At 52.7% G+C, this 23229-nt stretch overlaps 2 protein-coding genes across 6 annotated transcripts in view; both read right to left on the minus strand.

Annotated features, from left to right (window-relative positions):
* Nucleotides 1–7851, minus strand: part of Camk2a (calcium/calmodulin dependent protein kinase II alpha) — a 63536-nt gene extending 55685 nt beyond the window's left edge. The window contains exon 1 of one of the 5 annotated variants that reach the window (XM_041641372.1): nt 7514–7851. In XM_041641372.1, coding sequence (XP_041497306.1) covers nt 7514–7575 — 62 coding nt within the window. In that variant the 5' untranslated portion in view covers nt 7576–7851. The remainder of the gene's footprint in view (nt 1–7513) is intronic. The other 4 variants (XM_041641373.1, XM_041641374.1, XM_041641375.1 and 1 more) reach the window with 4 other exon arrangements.
* A 7504-nt stretch (nt 7852–15355) lies between these two features.
* Nucleotides 15356–20818, minus strand: Arsi (arylsulfatase family member I). The gene is made up of 2 exons (XM_041641460.1): nt 20508–20818; nt 15356–16840 (listed from the first exon to the last, which is right to left on the minus strand). Exons 1-2 carry the CDS (start codon nt 20816–20818, stop codon nt 15436–15438), a joined length of 1716 nt encoding a protein of 571 aa, XP_041497394.1. The 3' UTR covers nt 15356–15435.
* Between the last annotated feature and the right edge of the window lie 2411 nt (nt 20819–23229).

The following is a 23229-nucleotide window of genomic DNA, read 5'->3' on the forward strand; positions in this document are numbered from 1 at the left end:
GAGTTCGAGGCCAGCCTGGTCTACAAGAGCTAGTTCCAGGACAGGAACCAAAAACTACGGAGAAACCCTGTCTCGAAAAATCAAAAAAAAAAAAGAAAAAGAAAAAGAGAGCAGTGTGCAGGAAGGGTGGCCGTAACTTATACAAACATCTTCCAGTTCTCAAGATCATTAAAAAACTGTGGCCGGCAGAGGCCATTTGGAAGCAAAGAGGAAATCTTCCATGAGGTGGTGTTTCCACAGGTCTCAGGCCTGGGCAGCCTTAAGCAGATCCTTCCTGCCAGGGAAGCTAACGGTGGATGAAATTATGCCCAAACCCTCTTTTTCTTTTCATTTTTTGTTTGTTTGTTTGTTTATTGACAATGCCATCCTTTCTTAATGATCAGCAAGCAGAACTGAGCTATGCCAGTTCCAGACGGCAAACTAATGAGAAGAGATATGGCCCAGGATGCCCTCGGCTTCGGGTGCCCTCTCTCCCTGTCTCCACAGCACCTCTGTGAGCAGATGGTCGCCCGCCACAGCATAATACAACCAGAACATCCCAAGACCTGCTACCGAAACCTCGCCTCGCTCCTCCTGTCCCCGGCGGTGCACCGCCCACTCCCAGACTCCAGAAGATGCTGTGGGGACGAACTGTCCTGCACCCTCCCCCCAGCTCCAACACCAACCCAGCAGAAGTCTCTTGGAGGACACAGAAGGCCTCAGAACCGAAAGATTCTGGTTGTTGAAGGGAACATTGAATCAACAGAAGTTCCAACATATTCCCTATTTTAGTTGCACGTGCCTTTTCTTGAATGGGTTACAAAAAGGGAAAATGGGGATATATATATACTGTGTTTGTGTGTGTGTTTGTGTGTGTGTGTGTGTGTGTGTGTGTGTGTGTACACATATATAGCCTAGTGGCCAAACCAGAGTTGAATAAGGCAGGAGAAAGGCAAAGAGGCATTCTTGTTCACCACCTCTTCTGACTTGGCCTGCCCCTGCCATGGTGCACACCCCCAGAGACTTGCTCTGATGTCAAAGAGGCTCGGGGCAGAGTTATGTCCTGGTGGAAGTAGAAGCTGGAAGGCCCAGTTCTGTGAGACACTACCTTCTGAGCCATAGTTTTCTATCCATAGAGCAGTATCCCTGGGCCCTGTGTTACTCTCAACAGAATGGAGAGTATCCCAGCCCCTTGCTGTCCCTCAGACCATTCTTACAAGCCTGTTACCAAGTGAGGGCAGGGGCACTGGTTAGGAGGGTACCAGGGAGGCCAAGGGCTGTGACAGGAGCTTGCCTTCCTGCCTTAGTGCTATCATCTCCAGAGGATGCTGGCACCAGGAGCAGTTATGATCCTTAGAAGTTCTCTCTGCTGTTAAGATTAAATCTGCCTGTTTCTCTCTGCACGTTCAGACACTCTATCCTCTGGGACCCCTTATTCCCTGATAGCCAGGAAGAGAGGCCAAGTCCTAAAGAGGGCTCTGTTTCTTGTTACCAAGTTCTCCCACTTCTCAGTGATTCATATGGCTTCCCAATCTCCACCACCCTGCCAGTCTCCCCTTCTACGGACACAGGTTTTTACTGCTCCTCCTAGGACCTAGCATCTAGGAGTTTGGGAATGAGCTGTGCAGACCAGAAAAGAGTGGAACCCCAGGTTTCCCCCACCACCAGGAAGATGCATGTCACTGTCCCACCTCAGAGACTTTGCCTGATCTGCACTGTGGTTGGGAACTCACTCACGCCCTCTTCCTTCTGGAGAGTTCCTATTTAGCCTCCAGATCCCAGTGCCACCTTCTCTGGGCATCCTCTCCAATAGCCCTGCCCCTTACTAGCAGAATCTCAAGTCTCAAATTCCCTATTTGTGCTTCTAGTCCTTATTCAACTGTATTTTGAGGACTGAAGGTTGGGGTAACCATCCCTTTTTTTTGTTAGGTTGTTGTTGGGTATTCTGAGACAAGGTGTCACTATGTAGCCTTGGCTGATCTGAAATCCATTATATAGGTCAAGTTGGGCTGCAACTCATAGAGATCCACCTGCCTCTGTCTTCCAAGTGCTGGGATTACAGGCATGTGTCACCACAGCCGGCACCCAGCTGCATCTAAATAATCAATTCCAGGAGAGATTTAACTTCCGCTTTGTACCAGATTGCACACTCTATGAGGGCAGAGGCCACATGAGTCCTGTGTGTGACACACGACAAGAATAATTCAAGTTGGTGGGGCAAAAAAACGTGTGTGGAAAAGGCCAGAAGGATTACAGAAAAATTTCTCCCTTCTATGACCCCAAGGTACAAAGACCCTCAACATTCTATGGCTTGGTAGTCCCAGAGGTCTTATAGCACCGCCGGATACTATGGGCAGCGTGGACACCAAGGATCTGCTGCTCAGCAGGGTGGGTGAAGCTTGGCTTGCCTGATGTGGGCTCCTCCTACTAGTTCTTGGAAACGATCAGAAGAGGACAGGGCTTGGGCAGTGGGCAGGGACACTGTGAGCAGGGGCAGAGGGTTTGCCCAGAGACAAGGAAGTAGGAGAGGAAGAAATAGAGACCAGAGAAACGGAGAGGTAAGTAGTAAGGCAGAGTCCAGAAGCCCACGTGGTGTTGTCTTGCTGTCCCTGCACTAAAGGTGAATTCATACTATATGTTCTGTGCCAGTGTGTGCGTGCGTGTGCATGTGTGTGTGCACGCATGCATGTGCACATCAGCCCAGAGGGTTGCCCTCACACCACACAGAGGGCTGCGGCTTCAGGCTGCAGGGGCTGCTGACAGCAGTGTCACCGTGCTTTAGAGGGAGGCAGGAGGGAGGGAGGAGGCTTGGAGAGTGTCAGTGTGTCTCAGCCTGTGTGGGGGCGCCTGTGTGGGGGTGGAGGGCTGCGGCATGCACCAGAACATGTGCCTGCTTGCTGCTCTGATGTTGCAGAGAAGCCAGGAAAGGCTGTCCCTTCCCCTGTCCTTGTGCCTCTCCCTGCCATCCAGGCCCTGCCTCCCCATTTCCCATCCTTTGGCCTCCGGTCCCTCTCACTGTAGCCTCCTGTAGCCTGGGACCAAACACCACCCTCCATGAGGTGTCTCCATCTGTATATGCATGGACAGTCTCCACAGCCCGCCCATGATGGGAGCACAGGATCCGCCAATTTCCACCACCGAGGGAGGTCACAGAGGGCAGCACTGCAGACATCTCTGGAGAGAGGACCCCCATTTTATTGACAGTAAAGCGGAAGCACACAAAGAACGAGTGAGTCACCTCAGGTACCCCAGTAAACTCCGGGCTGAATCGTGGCCAGAAAATGAACACCAGCTCATCCTTACCCCCCTCACCACCACCAAGACCACTGCCCCTTTCCCCGGCTCATGGGCAAGAGGAAAGCTCTTCACAGATACAGCCCCAGATGGGGCCTTGCTCAGAAACCTCCAGGGACCAGGCCCTTGAGCTCTCCTGCCACCTCCTTTAGCTCAAGTCTGCTCATCTGTAAAATGGATGTGTAGGTTCTGCCCACTTCCTTCAGGCACAAGCTAATGGATGGAAAGGCACCAGGAGCCCCAGTGCTGCTGGTGGGAGGACTCAGGAGTAGAATAACCCTGACTCTAAGTGCGGCCCTGGTGCCTTAGTGTCCTCTCACATGACACCGTCCACTCTCCTTCCAGCGCTGCAGGGAAAGGACGAATGGCCGCACACGTGCTACAGAGCATTGGAACTTGCGTCCCAAAGAGGCCTTGAGGATCCAGCACCTAGAAAGCCCGGTAAGGGGAGCTGCCTTGAAGCCAGGCCACCACCCACGGATCAGCCCGCCCCAGTGTGGTACAGGATGAAAAGCTATGGAGGAAGGAGTTTGGGCTCAGGGACCAGCCCCCAAGTCCCTGTCAACCTTGTGGCCACCCACACTCCCACCAGCCTCCCCTACCCTGCACCGCCTGAGTCAACTTCAGATCCCTGTTTCTAGAGAGAAAAGAGTGGGCTGAATGCTGCTCTCTCCTCCCTCCTCTCTCTCTCTCTCTCTCTCTCTCTCTCTCTCTCTTTCTCTCTCTCTCTCTCTTAAGTAAAATCTCCTCCTGGGGCTTCTCCTGTCCAGAGCAGCAATCGTAGGCCTGCGGAGCAAGGCTCTGCTTCGCTAACCTGTACAGGTTGGGCAGATGGAGGCAATGGCTAGAAGCTTCCTACCACGGTCCTGCCTGAGCTCATTAGAATTTCCCTTGTCCCTCTCCACCCCACCTCCCACCACTACCACCACCACTAGCACCCTTCCTGCTTTTCTATCAGCTCTGGACATCAGAGAAGGCTGAGGGAATGGAAGGGAATACTGAGGGCTACCCTGGCCCACCCTGGCCCTGCAGCTAGCACCTCAGTCTACTCAAAGCAAGTACTTCCCTTTCTTTCATCCCAGGGTGGGAGAGGGGAGTGAGCCCATCTCTGGGTCCCTAGAAACAGCCCCCCCCACCCTAACCCGTTAGGGGACCCAGAATCAACGTCTTAGCTTATCTGAATGCATATGCTTCAGTGACAAGGCATGGAGGGGATCATCAGTCTGATAGCATAAAGAACTTTCAGAAACCCCGACTCAGGCCTACATCCAGGCAGGAGAGGAAATCTCTGCTTGCACCCTAGGCTCCTCCTCAAAGGCAGCTGGTGACAAGCCAGTCTTCGCTGGGCAGAATGCCAGTAAGTCTTCGAGATGTGCTAGCCCTCTTCAAGGCTGTGGCAACCCGGAGCCCTGACAGAGGTCAACCAAAGTCTCTTTCAGGCCCAGCTGAGCAAGGTGACTGGATAGTTATGTGGGCAGAGTTCTGGGTGGAGGCTCAGAATCTGGGTAGCCACCCAGTATCCTAGCTAGAAGATGCAGGATCATCAACCGAACGGTGAACTCTTCAAGCAGACTTCTTCATCGTTTCTGCCCCATAAGAAAAGCCCAAGGAGACCTTGAGCAACATCTTCCTAAACAAGAGCCCCTCTACACAAAAGATAAACATGGAGCAGGCTCTGTTCCTCCTTTAGGCCTGCCCAGTTCTTAAGGGTAACATCCACCCCTGCAACAACGCCCCCCAGAGGCCCATCGTGTGTCAGGCTTGAGACTGTGTCTCCACACACCATCAATCTAATCCTCACAATGTACAGGCCAGAAGGAATGGCAGTCCACCCAACGTCACAGGGCTGAGGGTCATATGGGGCAGCCCCTCCCTGAACACCCCTGCGTTAGTTCAGACTAAGGCTAAGGTGCAGAGCAAAAGCCATCCAACTCATCCTCCACAGGGTGCTCTGGCCCTGGTCACAGAGATACCCAAGCCACAAAACAGACCCACCACAGCCCCTTCTCCTTCGTACAAGCACCCTCAAGCTCAGGTTTCTGCACGGTCCCCTGAGGGCCCACAAGCTCCGACACTGCATGCAACATTGTGAAGGTTTGTGCGTTTTTTCTGGGGAGTGTCTATTTAGACTTCCATTGGATTCCTGGAGGAATAAATGACCTAAAAAAGGTGAAGAGCACCAATAGTTCTGGAAGGAAGATGTCTAAAAATGATTGGACAAGGCCTGGACATCCCTGCCACCCTTGGTTTTCCTGCCATGGCCATACCACTGTTCCTTATCCCTTAAAATTCTGCCCCTACCCTAGAATCTGTTCACATCCAGGCAGGCAGAGGGGCTGAGAAAGCCAAGTCAGGCGAATGAGCCCAGTGCTAATGATCCCCCATCTCTTCTCAGGGCAAAAGAGCACTTTGGTGTGGCTCTGTTCCCTGGAGGAATCACAACGCAACTCCATTTCACTGTGTTCTGTGACGCAGTCCTGACAGAACCAGCTTCAGGGACTCCGGAAAGGTAGCTCCCATCTATTCAGGAAGCCCTGAGTTCCAGGTAAACACCAGACACGCTCTGGAAAGGGGTCCCAGATAAAGTTAAGAGACAGTCCTCCAGAGCAGCCTTAAAAAGTATATTCCTGCCCCCATCTCCAACACAAAGACACACAGAACAGCAGGAAGTCTGGAGACAAGCAAGAACACACATTTGCACAAGGGAGCTAGGGTATGTGTAGGTCTCTAGATAGTTGAGTGAGTGTGTGCGTGTGTGTGTGTCTTCAGAGGCTATGCTTATCCACAGCCGTAGCTCTGCCTCCCACACATATGCAGACACTAGCATAAGCTCACACATGCCCATAGCACCCACACACCCACACGAGCCCAGGCCTCACACAGGCACATGTGTGCGCACGCACACACACACACACACACACACACACACACACACTTTCTGTATATATTCCTCAAGATACATGCACACTCAAGAACATTCTGTCCACACTTCTCATCTCATGCACACTCATGCACACATCTCATGCACACTCATGTTCACTGATAGGCACACAGTTTTGTCCTGCCGCACATCTGCACGCAGATGCATGTCTGTACCTCTGCTGCAACCTAATTGAGAGCATCCCTTGCATAATTATGCACATGCACTCTTGCAGGGCACACTGACATTTTTTAGACTTTCCACACAAGCAACACACTTGCACGTCTCTTCGTGGTTTACTTGCACCAGTATTTGTGTGTCTTTTCAGTTCACACACTGCACCCACTGTCAGTTCTTATACAACTCCATCTGCTTCCCATGGAAGTCATATATAGCCTCTCCCCAAAGATGTTCACTGGTACATGTACCTCCAGATCTCACACTGGCACACATCTGTTCACCGGGCCCCTCGTCTCATGTTCCTGCTGCTACAGCAGGACCCAAACAGGGCTGGTAGGGAGACTTCTGTGTCCATAGGGCACTCTGCCAAACTGCTCCCCAACTCCTGATCCGTCCATTCCCAGGACCCCCACAAGCCCATCTGGGAACATCTAGAAACCTTCCCTTATATCTGTAGCCTGCTGATCTACCCTCGGAAACCTTGCTCTTTTCTGCTTCCTACCCTTCTCTCAACATCAGAGGGACGACAGGAGGGGTAACTTTGCCTACTGTTTTCTGTACACAGCGCTGCCACAGTGGCATCCCCCCCCCCCAGCTTGCCACTTGTTCCTCCCCTCCTCCCAACACCTCAATTGCTTTCACGTTAACCCCTTCCATACCAAAGCCCTTGCTCCTGGTAGGGGACTGGGAAAGGGAAAGGGGATGTGCCACTTGGCACCGTGTCTACAGTCAGGGTCTCCAGGTGGGAGCTGATGAACTCTCTGCTGATGCAGGTATCTAAGTTCAACAACAGAAAAGATCGCAGCTTGGACACCGCCAAGTGGGAAAATCCCTTTAAAATGCCAAGTTTCTAAGAATCTTTGTGTACCCAGGTCATGTGCTCTTACATACGTAGTTGCATATACCATCAATCTGTTAGCCTTTTGGCACACACACACACACACACACACACACCCAGGCTGGATGGACACATAAATGTGTCAACGCCTGACTGGACACCCTGTGCACACACGGTGCCCCCAAATCATGCAGCACACCTTCCTCTGCAAGCACGGGAGAACTCTAGCCACATAGGCACACGCCCCCTGCCCGAGAGGCTGATCCCCCATGCCCTCCAAGACTCCCTGAGGTGTGACTCACTTTCCTAGTTCCTCAAAGAGCTGGTACTCTTCTGTGAATCGGGTGCAGGTGATGGTGGCCATACTGGCACTGGGCAGGCAAGTGAGGCTTCAGGCTGGGAACTAGGACTGGGACGCTGCTGCTCTGCTCCCAGAACTAGGGGCCACTCGCCTGCCCGTGCTCCTGAGTGCAAATGGAGAAGCGGCTTGACTGACGAGCTTGGGGCTTCTGAGCAGGGCACTGTGGCTGCTCACAGCCTCGCGAGCCTTCGTCAGCATCCAGGTCCCCATGGCAACCACCTCCGAAACGCCCTGTTCCCGTTGCCCCGGTAACTGCCTCCCCAACACCTGCCTGCCTTCCACTTCAAAACCTGCTCCTGGGTTGCCCGGCCCCCCCCCCCCCCCCCCGTATACACCATACTGCAGGACTGTGAGGACCCAGGAGTAAGTGAACCCTGTTTTCCCAGGGTGATGTGCTGAGGGGGATGGAGAAGGGAAAGAGAACAAACTTAGTTCACAAGTGATCTTCTCTCTTCCTACCTCCCCCACCTCCAACTATAGGGCCCTTCTAACAGACGGGATGGGATTAAGTGGGGCAAAGAGGCAGTTGCTATGGTAACGGCTAGTGGGTGCCACATTCTGGGATGGTCCTTGAGAAAGACAGGATGTAGTTACCCTGGCAACTTCATCTCCTCTAGAGAGACAGGTATTGCCCCGTTGCCCTGGAAACAGCTGGGTTCTAAGGTTTACAGGGGAATGATGGCTAATTCATCTCTCTCTCCTTCCCTTCCCCCTTGTAGTCTCTGCAGTTTCTCTGCTCCCTCTGAGAACTGGTCTGGTTGACTTAGCCTCTGCCTCTGTCCCTATTTTGTGCCTGCCCTCCCTGCTTTTTAGCCACTGTGTGTATCACACTGTCACTCGAGCTTGGGGGAGAAGTAGGGAGCAGACCCAGGACTCTGAGGGAATGGTTCTGGCTGCTTTCTCACCCCTAGCTGTCACCCTCCCAATACCTCTTCTGCCAGCTCTCCCCACCCATACCCCTAGAGGGACCGTGCAGACTTGGTCTCCTGGGGCTACTGTCCCAGTTTCTGCTTGTGCTTCCCGTCAAGGTAGGATTGGAGAGAGGTGACTGGAAGGAGGCGAGCGTGGCCTGGCTCACCTAGGGCTGGGTCAGCGGCATGGGTGTATCCTGCCCTGGTGCCTTCTTTCCCACACTCTAGTCATCTTCCCCGATGGCCTCACCTCTTCACACCTGCAGCCCCAAATCACACCCCAAGGCACGGCGGTTAAGACCAGGGATCTGAGTTCAAGTCCCAGCTCTGCCACTTACTAGCTGTGTGACCCTGGCACGCAAGTCTCTGAGGAAGCTCTCTGAACCCCCATATCATTTTCTAGAAAATAGGAAGTCATCCTTGCAGAAGACCCCCCTAAAGATGGAACGGCCTAGGCTCTAACTGGGCTCTGGGAAGTAGACAAACCTGAATGGGTTTCAGTTTGTAGAAAGCAAAAATGGAAGTTTTAAAGTGAGTCCATGGCTACTCCCATAATGCAGCTGGATCTTTAACACCCCACCCCTCCATCCAGAAAAAGAAAAGGTGCCTCGGTCTCTCTCACAGGTGGCTGTGCAGGGGTCTCAGGTCAGCATTGTCCCCAGTGAACAAGGGCACAAGGGCAGAGAAATGCAAATTCTCTCCGTTTCCAACTTGCCCCTCAGAATCCATAAACTACTGTATTACTTGCCTCACTTGTAGATATAGTGGTACGTTTAATTATTCTCCAACACCAACAAGTGCCTGACCCAACTGAGGGTAGAGGACCTTGGAGACATGGGGGGGGGGGGCTATCCCTCTTCCTGAGAGTCAGTGGAAGATTGAGGGAGAGCTCTTCAATTCAGCCACTTTTTTCAGGAAAGAGAAAAAAAAGGGGAGGTGGAGAGGAAGGAGGGAGGCAAGCCAGGGAGGAGGGGGTAATGGCTTATCCACTAATTGCACCATTACCACCTTCAGAAAAGGAAAAACCACTCCGTTTTGTTTCTGCTCACAATACGCTTCCCGCTTCTGCCGCCAACGTGGCAATTCGGAGGCAGAGCAGAGAGGCCTGTGCTCGCAGGGCCGCACAGCTGGTGGGTAGCAAGCAGGCACGGAACACCGTGGCCAGGGCTAGAGGCACGGGACAAAGGCAGAGGTGGGGTGGAGCTGTATTGCCATCCTTCTGCCTCCGATCCTCTAGCCCAGTGGGTCTCAGCCTTCCTAAGGCTGCAACCCTTTAATACAGTTCCTCGTGCTGTGCTGACCCCCAACCATAAAATTATTTTCATTGCTACTTCCTAACTGTAATTTCGCTACTGTTAGGAACTGTAATGTAAATCGCTGTGGTTTCCAATGGTCTTAGACAATTCCTGTGTAAGGGTTGATTGACCCCCTCCCCAAAGGAGTCTTGACCCAAGGGCTGCTCTAGCCTGTTCTCGGGAGAACCACTGGGACCACCCAGCCACTGCTGTGATTTTTAAGGTTCCCTGAATTTCTTCAAGTGCAAAACTGGGTAAACAATGTCCCTCACCTGTAAGGCTATTTTGTGGTTCAAATGAGGTGAGCACAGCGGCTGTTACAGAAGGAACTAGAAATCCTTTCTCCTTGAAATCCTCACTCAACCATGGAAGCACTTTGGGACACTGTTCACCAAAACATCGCTGGGGGTTAGCTCGTGTTAGACATTGCCTGGTGCTGGCCTTATTTGCAGTAATGCCTGCAAAACAAGCATCAAGAACTAAAAAAAAAACTGAGGCCACTGGGACCCTCACTTATCAGGGCCCAAGGGCATGGCAGCTGCTTTAAACCCAGTAAAACACTAAAGGGAATTGCTAAGGCTGTAACCATGGAAATGCATCCCTGTGAACAGAGGTGGCCATCCTCTCGGACCAGTGCTGGCCTGCTCATTGCTCCTGTCACTCCCCACAGATGAAATGCAGAGGTTGGGTCAGAGGCCAGCAGAGCGTTTAGAAAAACCCCAGGGACTCAGGGAGCATGTGAAGCATGGCCAGCCTGATACCTGCCTGCCTCTGACAGGGACCACGGGTCCTAACACCACTGTGGTCACCATGTCTCTTTGTTCTTCGACTTCGGGCTCCCTTTCCTCCCTTTCTCCCTCATGTCTTCCGTCCTAGCACCCTCCCTTCCCTACCTCTTCTCTCTCACTGATACCTTTCTCTCCTATGCATGCAGAGCTAGGGGAGAGGCAGGTCCCAGGACCTTAGGCCCACCTGATGGTGGCAAACTAGCTGAACAGGAGAAGCTGGCCATGGAGGTCTGTCTTACACCTGCATGTGTACCTACCTCTTGGGGCCTTCTAGAGACTAGGTCAGGGCTGCAGGCGCTGGCTTTGCTGGACACCTGCATACCGAGCGCAACTGCCTCTCTGCTGAGGAGGCGCGACCACTCATTCTCCTCCTCTCTGTGCCCACAAAGCTGGCATTTGTGCCTAGTGGCAACGGGCATCAGGGAGTCAGCCATGCCTGCGTGGCAATGAGACTAAGCTGATGATGGCATCGGGGTGGGGGGACTGGTTCTGCCAGACTTCTCACTCCCCAGGGCCACAGTAGGCATAACAGTCTAGCACGTGCACCCCATCTTCAACACGTGTGCAGTACTCAAGCACAGGCCTGTGTGCCGTGGGCTGGTGGCCAGGTGTGGGAACCCTGAAGTTTGCTGAGCCAGCACGACAATGCCATAGAGAGATTGGCCGTGTACACAGACAGTGCCTTGTGTCAATGGGAGGGACAGAGGAGGCTGGGCTGAGTTCCAGGAGACGGGGGAATGATGGGAGGGAGGTTTACAGCCCTGATGACACTGTGACAGCTCCTCCGTGTGTTTCTCATGCATATGCTAAATGTCACGGGGTCTTGCAGGGCCTGAGCACGCACCACAGAAAGCGTGCCATCTGAAGGATCCCCATGGGGCCTGTCCCACTAAGGGCAGCAAAAAGTGGGGGGCAGGCTCAGTAGAAAGTGGGCCAGGAGAGAAGGGATGCTGTGAGGGTCTGGTAGAGAGCGACCGAGTTAGGGCAGTAATGCCAGGCCTGAGAGAGAAGGGGAAGGAGGCAGCCGGGTTCCCTGAGGTGTCCCATGCCCCGTGAGGTGAATAGCGATGCACAGCCCACAGCTGGAGGTTCCATTCCTATGCCAGGACAGCTGGAAACAGAGCTTTCCCAGAGGTCTCATTTCCCCTGGAAAGGTCAGGGACAAAACACTCATTCTTGGACCCCAAAGACACGAAGCAGTTACTCCTACATCAGAGCCAGGCCCTGTCCTAAGCATTTTTCCATGACACTGTTTGGAGCTTGCAGCGAAGTGGTAAATCCAGGTAGAGCGGTCCCATCCTGCAGAGCCATGAAACTACTTACTGCACACCCAGGAATCAAATCCAGGTCTGTGTGACCACACCACTCCGGGCTTGCGTGATTAGGTCCCATATAGAGCTGAGTAGACCGTTAGGGTCCACATGTCCCTTAGAGCTGGGAACCAAGGTACAGACAATAGAGGCAGCCTTCTCATGGGTGCACAAGTTAACGGCAGTCAGGGCAATAGCCTGGTTTCAGGTTCCCTGAGCGCTGCCCCTTCCTGGCATTTGTCAAGATTCTAGCCTGTGCTCCAGAGAAGTCAGAAGGGCCTAGAAGAAGAGGAGATACCGCCCTGGCCCCAGCAGGTAGGTGTGAGTCTCTTCCTGGCTTCTGAGGAGCTGGTTGCTAGAGGCAAGGACTCCATAACTAGGATGCAGCTAATACAGGCTTCCACCTAAACCTCCCTCCTCCAGCTAATGGGTCTGCTCCATCTAATCCAGCCCAGGAGGAAACAGAGGCCCCAGAAGAGACCTGACCTAGGGACTGCCTCTGGGTGCCTCTCCACTCTGTCCTCTTCAGGGGGGCTTGGGTGACACAAACAAAAACCTAGAGGTGCTGTGTTAGCTAGTTTTAAGTCAACTTGACACAAACTAAAGTTATTTGAAAGGAGGGAACCTCAATTGAGAAAACACCTCCATGAGACCAGGCTGTAGGGCATTTTCTCATTAGTGATTGATGGGGGAGGGCTTAGGCCATTGTGGGTAGTGCCATCATTCCTGGGTTGGCAGTCATGGGTTCTATAAGAAAACAGGTCAAATAAGCCACAAGGAGCAAGCCAGTAAGCAGCACCCCTCTCCAATGGCCTCTGCATCAGCTTTGGCCCCCAGGTTGCTGCCCTGCTTAAATTGCTGCTTGAATTAATGATGAAGAACTATTATAAGAAACTGTGAGTGAAAAATACACTCTTTTTCAAAAGCCCCCGTTTGGCTTTTGGTCATGGTGTTCACCACAGCAATAGTAAGTCTAAGACAGTAGTCAACTGGGAACTGACATAGTACAGATTCAGGTGTGCTCACTGAGGGGGCCTGGACCATATTGAGAACAAGTAGCGGGCACACTGACTGCTATGCCGAGCCTCTCAGGCGCTAGTTCCTGGGGACCGGGTTGCAGACTGAAGCTCGAGTGGCTCCTGGGCTATGCAGCATCTGGGTTGAGGAGAACCCAGAGTTTGTTGAGTTCTACATTGAGCATAAGGCTGAGCAGAGGAGGGCTTGAGTCAAGCCTGCTCTTCAAGACTTCAGAAATCGACACCAGTCTGAGCACCAATTATTCCTTATGTTTTGGGGCCAGGTTGTCTACAGGGAACAGAGCTTAGGAGCCATGTATGGTCCTGCTATTGTGGCCTCAAAGGGGTCCGCAGAAGGGAAATAGACGATGGGGCTGGACATTGGAAATCCCTGTCAGATACCCTTGAGTAGTCCTCAAAGAAGCATCCGTATAGTTTCCTAAATCCTGGATTTACAGCGACGCCTAGGCTGGGTGCCAGTGTGACAAGCCAGCAGGCATAGCTAGAACAGCAGGCCTGAAATGTCCTGGGCAGTGGGCAGACTATGAATAGCCCTTCTTGGACACACTAGGCTAGGACACCACCTTAGTAAGCATCTTCTTCAGAGCTCCTGAGCAGGCAAAAATGCCATAGCCATAGGAGCCCAGAGACCTCTGCCAGTCCCGGGCCCTGTCTACCATCTGGGCATTAACATTACCAAGGAAGGGAAAACAAACAGGTGGGGAGAGATGAGAAAAGGCAAAAAGAACAGGGCTGGGCTGGAAAGATGGCTCAGCAGTGAAGGGCACACGTTGCTTTTCTGGGGGCGGAAGTCGCTTCCAGTACCTGTGTCGGACAATTCCCACCTTCCGCAACTCCGTCTCTAGGAGAATCTGAGGCCTCTAGCCTCTGTAGGCACTTTGCTCACACGCACATACCCACACACAAACACACACATCTACACGTCATTAAAAATAACGCTTGAGGAAGGCAAAAAAGTACAGGGCTGGAAGGAGGCACCTAGAATGCAATGGTCACCTCCTCCCTGCAGCCCAGGCCAGGCTCTCATGCAGAATTCAGTCGCTGCCGGGGTGATGCAGTCCTGCAACCAGCCACCCAAACCCCCACGGCACTGCACCCACCCCACCCCACCCATCCCGCTCATCCACAAGCTGACGAGTCCTAACAGGCCTCCTTTGCCAGTGACAAAAATAACTATTTTCAAAATTCACAGCAGGGCCTTCGCCTACACACACTGCGCCGACTGGAACCTGAAGGGAGATATGCAGAACGCAGTGTGCGGATGGAGCGCTGTTATGCAGCAAGCAGGCTTTACAAACACCACCCCCTCCTCACCACTACTGAGCCTGGGTCCCCCAGATGCAAATGTGCACAGTGGTGCCCAGAACAACCAGAAGCAAAGACTTCTGGATCATCCGCTGTACGCAGAGAAACACTGAGGCCCAGAGAGGGTCATGGGTTTGCCTGCAGCCACACAGTGAACCCATGGCAGGACTCCCTTCCCACCTTTCTTCCCGTTCCCTTTGCTAACAGAGAGCTCACACGAGGCCCCCAGGACACATATGCGCGCACACACAGAGACCAGCATCTCTTGCCTGTGGGAAAAGGCACTTTAATCAAGTTCACAGGCTCTTCCACAACCATTAGCGTGGTCAGTTTTCTCCAGCACTGTGAGGTAGGCCGAGCCAGGACTAGCATCTCCCTACCCCTTTGCAAGTAGGGAAATCAAGGCCCTGGAGTAAAGGACCGTGCCCAAGGCCAAAGGAGATGATTGGTTCAAAGACTCTTTTCACAGCTGTTTCCTCAGGACCCAGCCGGGTCCTCCTGGACGCTGGGGACAAAAAAAGGGTGTTCCACTAGCTCCCACATCTGGGGGCTCTGGGAATGTAAAGATTCTCATACCCTAAATTCTCCATCCTCATCGGGTCCTTTAACAGAGCAGCTGGGGCCGGGCGGTGGTGGCGCATGCCTTTAATCCCAGCACTCAGGAGGCAGAGGCAGGCGGATCTCTCTCTGTGAGTTCGAGACCAGCCTGGTCTACAGTGCTAGTTCCAGGACAGGCTCCAAAGCCACAGAGAAACGATGTCTCGAAAAATCCAAAAAAAAAAAAAAAAGAATATAATGTAACAGAGCAGCTGGCTATTCTCCAGCCGATGTCCAAGAGCACCACAGAGACCTGGAAAGAAGTCACGGACTCACGTCATTCGGAAGGGGGCAAGATCAGCAAGGAACTCTGCCATGAGCCCAGTCACATGTATACACTGGAGCCATAAAGTTACCAGAGCTCATCTTAGAGGTGAGGAGACTGAGGCAGAAGGCTGCTATAGGTAACCTTAGGTCACAGAACAAACACATCAGGAGAGAGGCAGGACTGGGACCCAGGCATCCCAGCCGGGTTGGTGCCCTCCCCCAAGCCCCACATGATTTAGCCCTTTCTGTGCCCTCCCTCCACATGCCTGCAGAGGAGACTTGACCTTCTCCCTGAGAAGCAGCAACGGGACAGTATCTTAGGAGGAGCTGAGATTCCCTGCTACCCCCAGCCATCAGATCCGGTGGGACATCAGCCTGGTATTGAGTTTCCGGAAAAAAGATCGAAGCTTGCAAATCTTGCATTTCTTCTTGCGGCGACCCCGGGAGAAACTTCGAGCCCTGCCTTCCTCCTCCTCCTCCTCTTCTTCCTCATCCGTGGCCCATGGTCCCCAAGCACCCCCATTAAAGTCAGGGTGGGCCCGAGGGTTCGCAGCTGGGTAACGCACAGGGATGGCAGTCCGGTTATAATCAGCAAGGCGAGCCAGCAGGGTGCGGACGATGTCAGGGCGCTGGCCAGCCAGGTCCTCTCGCTCATAAGGGTCAGCACTGATGTTAAAGAGCCACACAGCCTGGCGGATGCTGGCCATCCGCTCTAGGTTCCACCAGCTGCCAGGGAAGGAGGCCAGTGTCTGTGGTGGGATCCAGTCACCATAGCCTGGGTCTCCAGTGAGGAGCTTCCACTCTCCCACCCGGATAGCAGCCTGCACAGCTGTATTCCAGATGCCAAATCCACCTTCCAAGGAGCCATGCTGGGCATGGTTGTAGAGGGGGTCGATGTTGTGTAGGATCTCTGTACGTGGTGAGGCCCGGCCCTCACTGATGGCTGGCCACACATCGTAACCATCCAGTCCGTCAGCTGCCGAGGTAGTACCACCCGCCAGACCCACCAGTGTTGGGTACCAGTCTGTGATATGCACCAGGGCCCGACTCGTCCGTCTCTTTTTCTTGAGCAGGGGGCTGTGGACGAAACCCAGGCCCCTCACACCGCCTTCCCAGTAAGTACCCTTGCGTCCTCGAAGGGGCCAGTTGCTACCTCCTGAGAAAGTCTGGCCACCGTTGTCACTGGAGAAGATAATGACGCTGTTGTTATAGAAACCATAGCGCTTGAGGGCCCAGGTGATGTTGCGAACAGCCTCGTCCATGCAGGTCACCATGGCCGCGTACTTGCGCCGCGCTACATTGCCCATCGTGCGATAGCGGTACAGGTACTCTCGAGGTGACTGTAGGGGTGTGTGTACTGCCTGGAAGGCCACGTAGAGGAACAGGGGTTTCTGAGGGCTGTGGCTCGCAAGGATGTGGCTGGCACGCTGAGCGTAGAGCAGGGTGGAGTACTGGCCGCTGAGGCCCCAAGCCACGCTCTCGCCTTCATGCAGGTCGAAGCCACAGACCCCTGGGCCGTCACAGTTGTCATAGGTGTAGTAGTCCACATTGCCTGTGAGGGAGCCCAAGAAGGTGTCAAAGCCCCTGCGGGTTGGCAAACACTCCTTCCTGTAGAAGCCCAGATGCCACTTGCCCACCATGTGGGTGGAATATCCTGCTTCCTGCAGCTTCTGGGGCAGTGTTACCTGGTCCAGGGGCAGGCAGTTGGGCTGCCGTGGGCGGATGATGGAGTGTTGCAATCCTGTGTGGATCTGGTACCTGGTGGTAGAGAATGGATACATGGGAAATACAAGTGAGATGTAGACCACTGCTCCCAACCCTGAGATGGTTCTTGGTCTGGTGCCCCAGCAAGAACAGTAACAAAGGTATCAGATACTGTCAAATCCTCATACAAGTGGAAGTAGCTATGCCAGGTTATTGATGGGATGGACTAACTGCAGCTCAGAACAGTTAGGCTGCCACCCAGGACCACACAGCCAAAAGTTAGCACCTCGAGAGTTGAGCCGGGCTCGCTAATGACAACAGTTAGGAGCTAATACCAGGTTCTTGCCCATGTGTTTCAGCATTGCGCTCCCTTTGGATCCTGCTCACCAAATCCTCACTGCAAACTAAGAAGTACACATTTTTATTCCTACCTCCCAAATAAAGAAACTGAAGCTCGATGATTGACATGACTATTATGAAGTGTAGGCTGGGTATCCCAGCAGAGGCTCCAGACCCCATTCCTGAGCTCTAAGCTATAAACTTAGAGCAGAGCCTGGATACACCAAGTCCTGCTCTCCAAGGCAAACCCCTACTCCTTGAAAACCCATGGCAGTATTATTCCCTCAGTAGTTTCTTACAACTCACTCAAAGAGCGAGTACTTTGTTTCTGGGTCCTCCTCCTCCCCCACACCAGGGATTTGGTGCACATCTTCGCTCTCTGCTCAGCCCTGGGACTATAGCTGTATATGCTTTTGGGCCCAATGATGTAGAATAGGGTTGTCTTTCTATTCCTAGCACCTCAGTGATATGTAAAGCTCACTCAGTTACTTGAGGAATGGCTGGCTGGCTGAGCACGTGAATGAATGAATTCGGATGGTATGGGAGCCAGAGTGAACTAAGTCCTTTTCTAGGTTTTTCATCTTCTAAAAAAAAAAAAAATAGAAAGAAAAAGAAAAAAGTAACAACAGGGCCCAGAGAGATGGCTCAGTAGTTAAGAGCACTGGCTGCTCTTCTAAAGTCAATTCCCAGCACCCACATGGCAGCTCACAACTGTCTGTAACTCACACAGATATACATGCAATGCAGGCAGAACACCAATGCACATAAAATAAAAATAATTTAAAAAAGCAATAACAGGGGCTGGAGAGATGGCTCAGAGGTTAAGAGCACTGGCTGCTCTTCCAGAGGTCCTGGGTTCAATTCCCAGCAACCACATGGTGGCTCACAACCATCTGTACTGAGATCTGGCGCCCTTCTCTGGCGAGCGGGCATACATCGAGGCAGAATGTTGTATACATAATAAATAAATAAATCTTTTTTTTTTAAAGCAACAACAAAAGTCAGAGGAAGGAAGGGCTTTTTGTTCAAGGTCACTCAGCAGTCAGGGACAGCGCTGAGACTTGAACATGAGTCCAAAAGGTCTGAGCAACAGTGTTTTCAAGCAAAGTCGCCTGCCCAGCTCCTCACATGTGGGACCAGTTGATGTTTACTCGTGTAAGTGAGCTGGCTGGAATGGGAAATCCCTAAGAGGCACGGTACTCTCAGGCATTATGAGACGTGCCTACTGAGAGTCCAAGGCTTGCCACCCAGGCAGATGACACAGTAAATTTGTAGCAGAATCCTGGGTTTCCCTTATTCGTTTACATTGTATCTTCTGCTGCTGTGGCTAGAGATCTGGGTGATCTGCTTTAAGGTGTCTTAAAAGCTGCAAGTCAATAAACCAACTGGAATGTCACAAGGCGGTTAGAATTCCCACACCTTTCCTTACCCCTACGCAGCTGAGTTAGCCTGAGTACTTGGTATTTGACACCAGTCTTTCCTTAAAACCATTCTTAAGACTTTGCGTGCCACACACTCATTTAATTCTCCCCTCACTGTGTGTGTGTGTGTGTTCATGAGTTGGGGTCTACTCATGCCAAGGCATGCACTCGTCAGGTCAGAGGACAACTTTCCAGAGTCAGCTTTCTTCCACAGTGGGCTCCAGGAATCAAACTCAGGTCACCAGGCTTACACAGCAAGCACTTGTACCTGCTGGGCCATCTCACCAACCTACACCTCTTTTGTGAAATATACATGGGACATTATCACAATCCCCAACCTACAATTAATGAAACTGAATCCCCCACACACACCAGTGCAATATGTGACCCAAAATCAGACAACTGGCAACTAGAACTGTTTTAAATCAGGCCTACCCAACTCATGCTCAAAATCTCTGTGTGATACAGTTTCTTCAGGCCTCAGGCAAACTGAGAAATGATTGGATTTGACGGGAAAAGCGTCCTGGGGCCCAGACTCCCAGCTGAGCGTTTCTGCATAAGGGCGGGGTGCCTGAAGCACTGGTTTGTAATGTGGGTGGGCCAGCTAAGCCTTGCCAAAGTTCATTTGTCAGGGAGTAACATGAGAAACTTTGGGTCTCTCCAGGTCCACCGAACAGGACTGGCTACAGAAGCCACGGAGTAAGCATCTGCAAGACAAGAGCAGACACCAGCTGGCCCTGTGATGCTCTGTTCACTTCACCAATAAGAGCCTGGCTTCCCATTCAGATGCTTCCCAAAGTCCTGTTGCTCCAGGGAGGGAAGCACAATGGCAGATTATCCTCCCTCTTTAGGGGGTTAGTCATTGTCCCGTGCCAGGGTCTACCCCACTACCAAGCCACACCTGCAACAAAACCGCCTACCCCTCTCCCTCTTCCTGCTCTTCTTCACAGTCCCTGGATCTAAACTCGGGACACAGATGGAAAGAGGGAAAGCACCGCCAGCTGATTTCCAGCTCTGTGACGCCAGCCCAGCATCTGACCTCGCAACCCTCTCTTTCGTAAGAGCCTGAAGGGCAGAGACACTAAGTTGGCCTTTCTCTCTCTCTCTCTCTCTCTCTCTCTCTCTCTCTCTCTCTCTCTCTCTCTCTGATTCCACGACTCATTGTCCCACCCAGGAAACAGGGAGAGATGGGCTCTGGTCCTGGGATCTCAGTAGATCCCAAAGCTTCCTTCCATGAAGCTAATTCCTTCCATGGAGAATTAGCTTCAGCCCAGTCCAAGGATTTTCTCCCAAGTGAAGGGAGTTTGCCTTCCACAACTCCCTCCTGTTGCCCAGCTCTTTTGCTCTTGTAATCTCCAGTCCCATCAGGGAACAGCTCATTGTAAGAGGATTCAGCACTGGGGAGGAGTCTCTATTAAAAAACTTGGAGAATTGGAAAAGTGAAGCAATCAAACAGCCTCAGGCTAAGGGCTCTGCATCTCATGATTCCTTCATCTTCTCCCAACGGAGCCATCCATGACAAGGGACCAGAATCTTTCCAGGATCAAAGACAGAGGCTGTCATTTATTGAGAGATAGGAAAGTTACACATAATTCATTTACCTTTCACCCTTTCAAGATAGAAACTGCCCTTCACTCCATTTTAACTGACTCCCCATCTGTCAATACACTAAATATTCAAAATAAGTGTAAAAGAGTCCTCTGATAAAGAAAGGAACACACGTGTGGAACATGAGTTATCCTAGAACTCTACAGAGTAGGTCTCGAACACCATCAGAAGCATTGAATATGAGGGTTGAGAAACTAAGGCCCAAAGAAGGCAAGGGACTTATCGATAACGGATGTCACTCGCAAAGCTAGCCTATAACACGTTCACAGGGCTGTTCCGCTGGGTCTGCAACCTACCAGCCAGGTTAGTCGGGGATTTGGGCACCCAGTACGGAGAGTCTGAGTCGTGCCTACCTGCCAGTGAGGAGCTGGCTCCGAGAAGGTGTACATATGGGTTGGATGTAATAGTTCTCCAGCTTGACACCCTCAGCTGCCAGCCGGTCCAGCGTTGGGGTCTCGATATCTGAGCCGTGGTAGCCCACGTCGTGGTACCCTTGGTCATCGGTGAGGATGAAGATGATGTGAGGAGGCTGCGGTGGAGCTGCCGAAGGTTGATCGCTGGCTTCCGCAGGCCCATCGGCCACGAGGCCGGGCTTGGCCCAATCCCAGGACAGGTAGCCCAAGCTGAGCAGGCTGACCAGGGAGAATCCAGAGAGGGCATGCATCGTGACGCCTAGCTAGGCACGCGGGGCTCCCAGGGCCTCAGAGCCTCCCGCGCCAGGGGCGCACTGCCCACCCGCCTGTTCGTCCGCCCTCCTGACTGCAGTGAGAGCCCCCGGGGGTCTCTTCTGGGGTCCGCGGTGGAACAGCTGGGCGTCCCGGGAAGGTCAAGCTCGCGCCGAGCCGCCTCCCGCAGCCCTCGCTCCCTCTCCACCAGCTCAGCCCGGCCAGCCCGAGTCGTGGAGTGGCGGCTTCCCAAAAGTGCTCTCCACCATCCCGGGACTCTTCGCTGCCTTTTTACCTCGATCCCTCCCGCCTCTTAATTTCTCTCACTTCTGCTTTCCCTTTCTCCTCCCTCCCCGACCCCCAATTTCCCCCAGCTTAGCTTCTGACCCCGCCCGGAGTCCCCGCAAAGCAATGCTCCCCACAGAGAGGTGGGCAGGACCCCACAAGGGAAGGGGAGGGAGACACGGGCTGGGCGGGTCTGGGAAGGGACACAGCATAAGAGAGGGCAAAAAAGTTGTAACATCTGCCTAGCTGAGCCCCAGGTGAAGGGGTGGGACGCCGAAAAGGGTCCCGCCCCCGGGCAGAGAGCCCAGGCTCCGTGCGGCTGGCAGCCAGCTCCAAGGCCTGCTCCTGGCCAGGACTACCCAGAGAAGGGAGGGGGATTGCTTGGAATTCAGTGGAACAATTCCGGCCAGACATTCCTTGATCATGGAGTCTTAGCATAAGAATGCCACCCCTAGAAGGGTTTATTTTCCAAGCCAACTAGGTCATTTCTAGAGATGGAGAGACCGAGGTCCTGAGGTGACCAGGAGCTAACAAGGTACCGCTTGAGTGGCGGCTCCCTTCAGGTTCTGCCAGCTTCCCTTCCCTCCACTTTTCACCTTCCTCACACCACTTTCCAGTTAGTCGTAGGGTGCTTGGTAGGGTGCACGCCCTGGTCTAGATGGCAGAGGCGTTGTATGCATCTTCTACCCAGAAGTTCCCTCCGTGCACAGTAGGAGCTCAACCCTGTCTGTTGCGTGAATGAGGATCACCTAGGCCAACTCCCCTCTGAGAAGGTAAGCTGGCAGAGTCAAGCCAAGTGTTCTGGTGAGATAGGGACAGTTGTTCCAATTGCTAAGTGCAACTGATTTAAGTCCTGTCTAGGCCACAGCGAACCCAGCTGAGCACCATGTGCCCGTGTGTAACTTTGGCTTGTAAGCCGCTGGGTGCAGTGAACTGGACCACTTCACAGACAAAGCGAAGAAAGGCTTATTGTAAATATGAAACCCCTGCGTGCCTCTCTCTCAGGTTGTAGAAAAAGAAGAGCCAGAGCCCTTTGGTGGAGTCCAAAGCTTCCATGGCTACAGGGTTGGGGGTGGGGGCACTGAAGCCAGCAGAAGGTGACTGCCAGGGCCATCTCAGGGGCAAAAAGAAGCAAGCCTTACTTGTTATAAAAGAAACCTGCTGGGATGGGAGAGGGTGGAGGGGGGGCAGGACTGGAACAGCCTGGGAGCTCTCATAGTGGAGGAGGAATCAGGGAGGTAAGAAGAGCCAGAATGGGGCTTGTGGGCCAGAAGAGCCCAGTGGCTTTGATATGCTCATAGGGACCGAAGGAGCCTGAAAGTTAACAAGGGTTTTGATATTACCGGAGGCATATGCCAGTAGAGAACCAGATGCCCCGTTCCGTTCATCACAGGCAGGGGAGAGAAGGAAGTGGCCCTTCCTGGCAGACAAAAACCCATTTCACAGGTTTCTAAGGAACGCTGAGAGAACGCTTTTGTCTCCTCCAGCAATCCTTCTATTTCCCTGACAGCCACAGACTGTCATTTTGGACACAACAGTGGTAATGTACTTTTGGGGGAACCGGGACCCTAATGTGGCTCGGCATAAGTTTCCATTTTTCATTTGTATTTGTTTATTTCGTTAGTTCTCTATGAGTATGTATATGGATGGGTCGGAGATTGCCATGACCCTTGCGTGGAGAGCAGAAGACAGCTTGTGGGAGTCAAACTGAGGTCATTGGGCTTGTGGCTAGGTGACAAGGGCCTTTACCTGCTGAGCCATCCTCTTGCTGGTGTTTAGGCTGCTTCTTTGTTCCTAGGACTTCAGCTGTTTGACATGGACCCCACTGGCCAACAAAGGGGATGTACAATGCCAAATCTCCCTCTGTTGTGTGACCTTTATGTGATCATCTAGAGGGCCGGGATCTTAGGGACAAAGACTCCCAGGTACGTCTTCCCGCCTAGCACCTTTTCCCTGCCAAGATTCCTCCTCTCTTACTGAAAACCACTGTGTGTGGAAGGAAACCAGACCTCCAAAATAGCAGCCCAATGTGAATCTGCATTTGGAAATGAGGGCTGCGTGGGGCCAGCGCTCCTGTGTGCTCCAAGCCCCATATTTAGGGTGACCAGATTTATCAGAAGGGAAA

This window comes from Microtus oregoni, unplaced genomic scaffold (genome assembly GCF_018167655.1).
Source record: "Microtus oregoni isolate MIOR12 unplaced genomic scaffold, Mior012 000069F_ref0000032, whole genome shotgun sequence".
Classification (NCBI taxonomy): Eukaryota; Metazoa; Chordata; class Mammalia; order Rodentia; family Cricetidae; genus Microtus; species Microtus oregoni.

Coding starts and splice junctions, on each gene's coding strand:
- Arsi (XM_041641460.1), bottom strand. CDS start 20,818: ATGCATGCCCTCTCTGGATTCTCCCTGGTCAGCCTGCTCAGCTTGGGC. Junction 16,841..20,507: donor AGCCAGCTCCTCACTGGCAG/GTAGGCACGACT, acceptor CTCTACCACCAG/GTACCAGATCCACACAGGAT.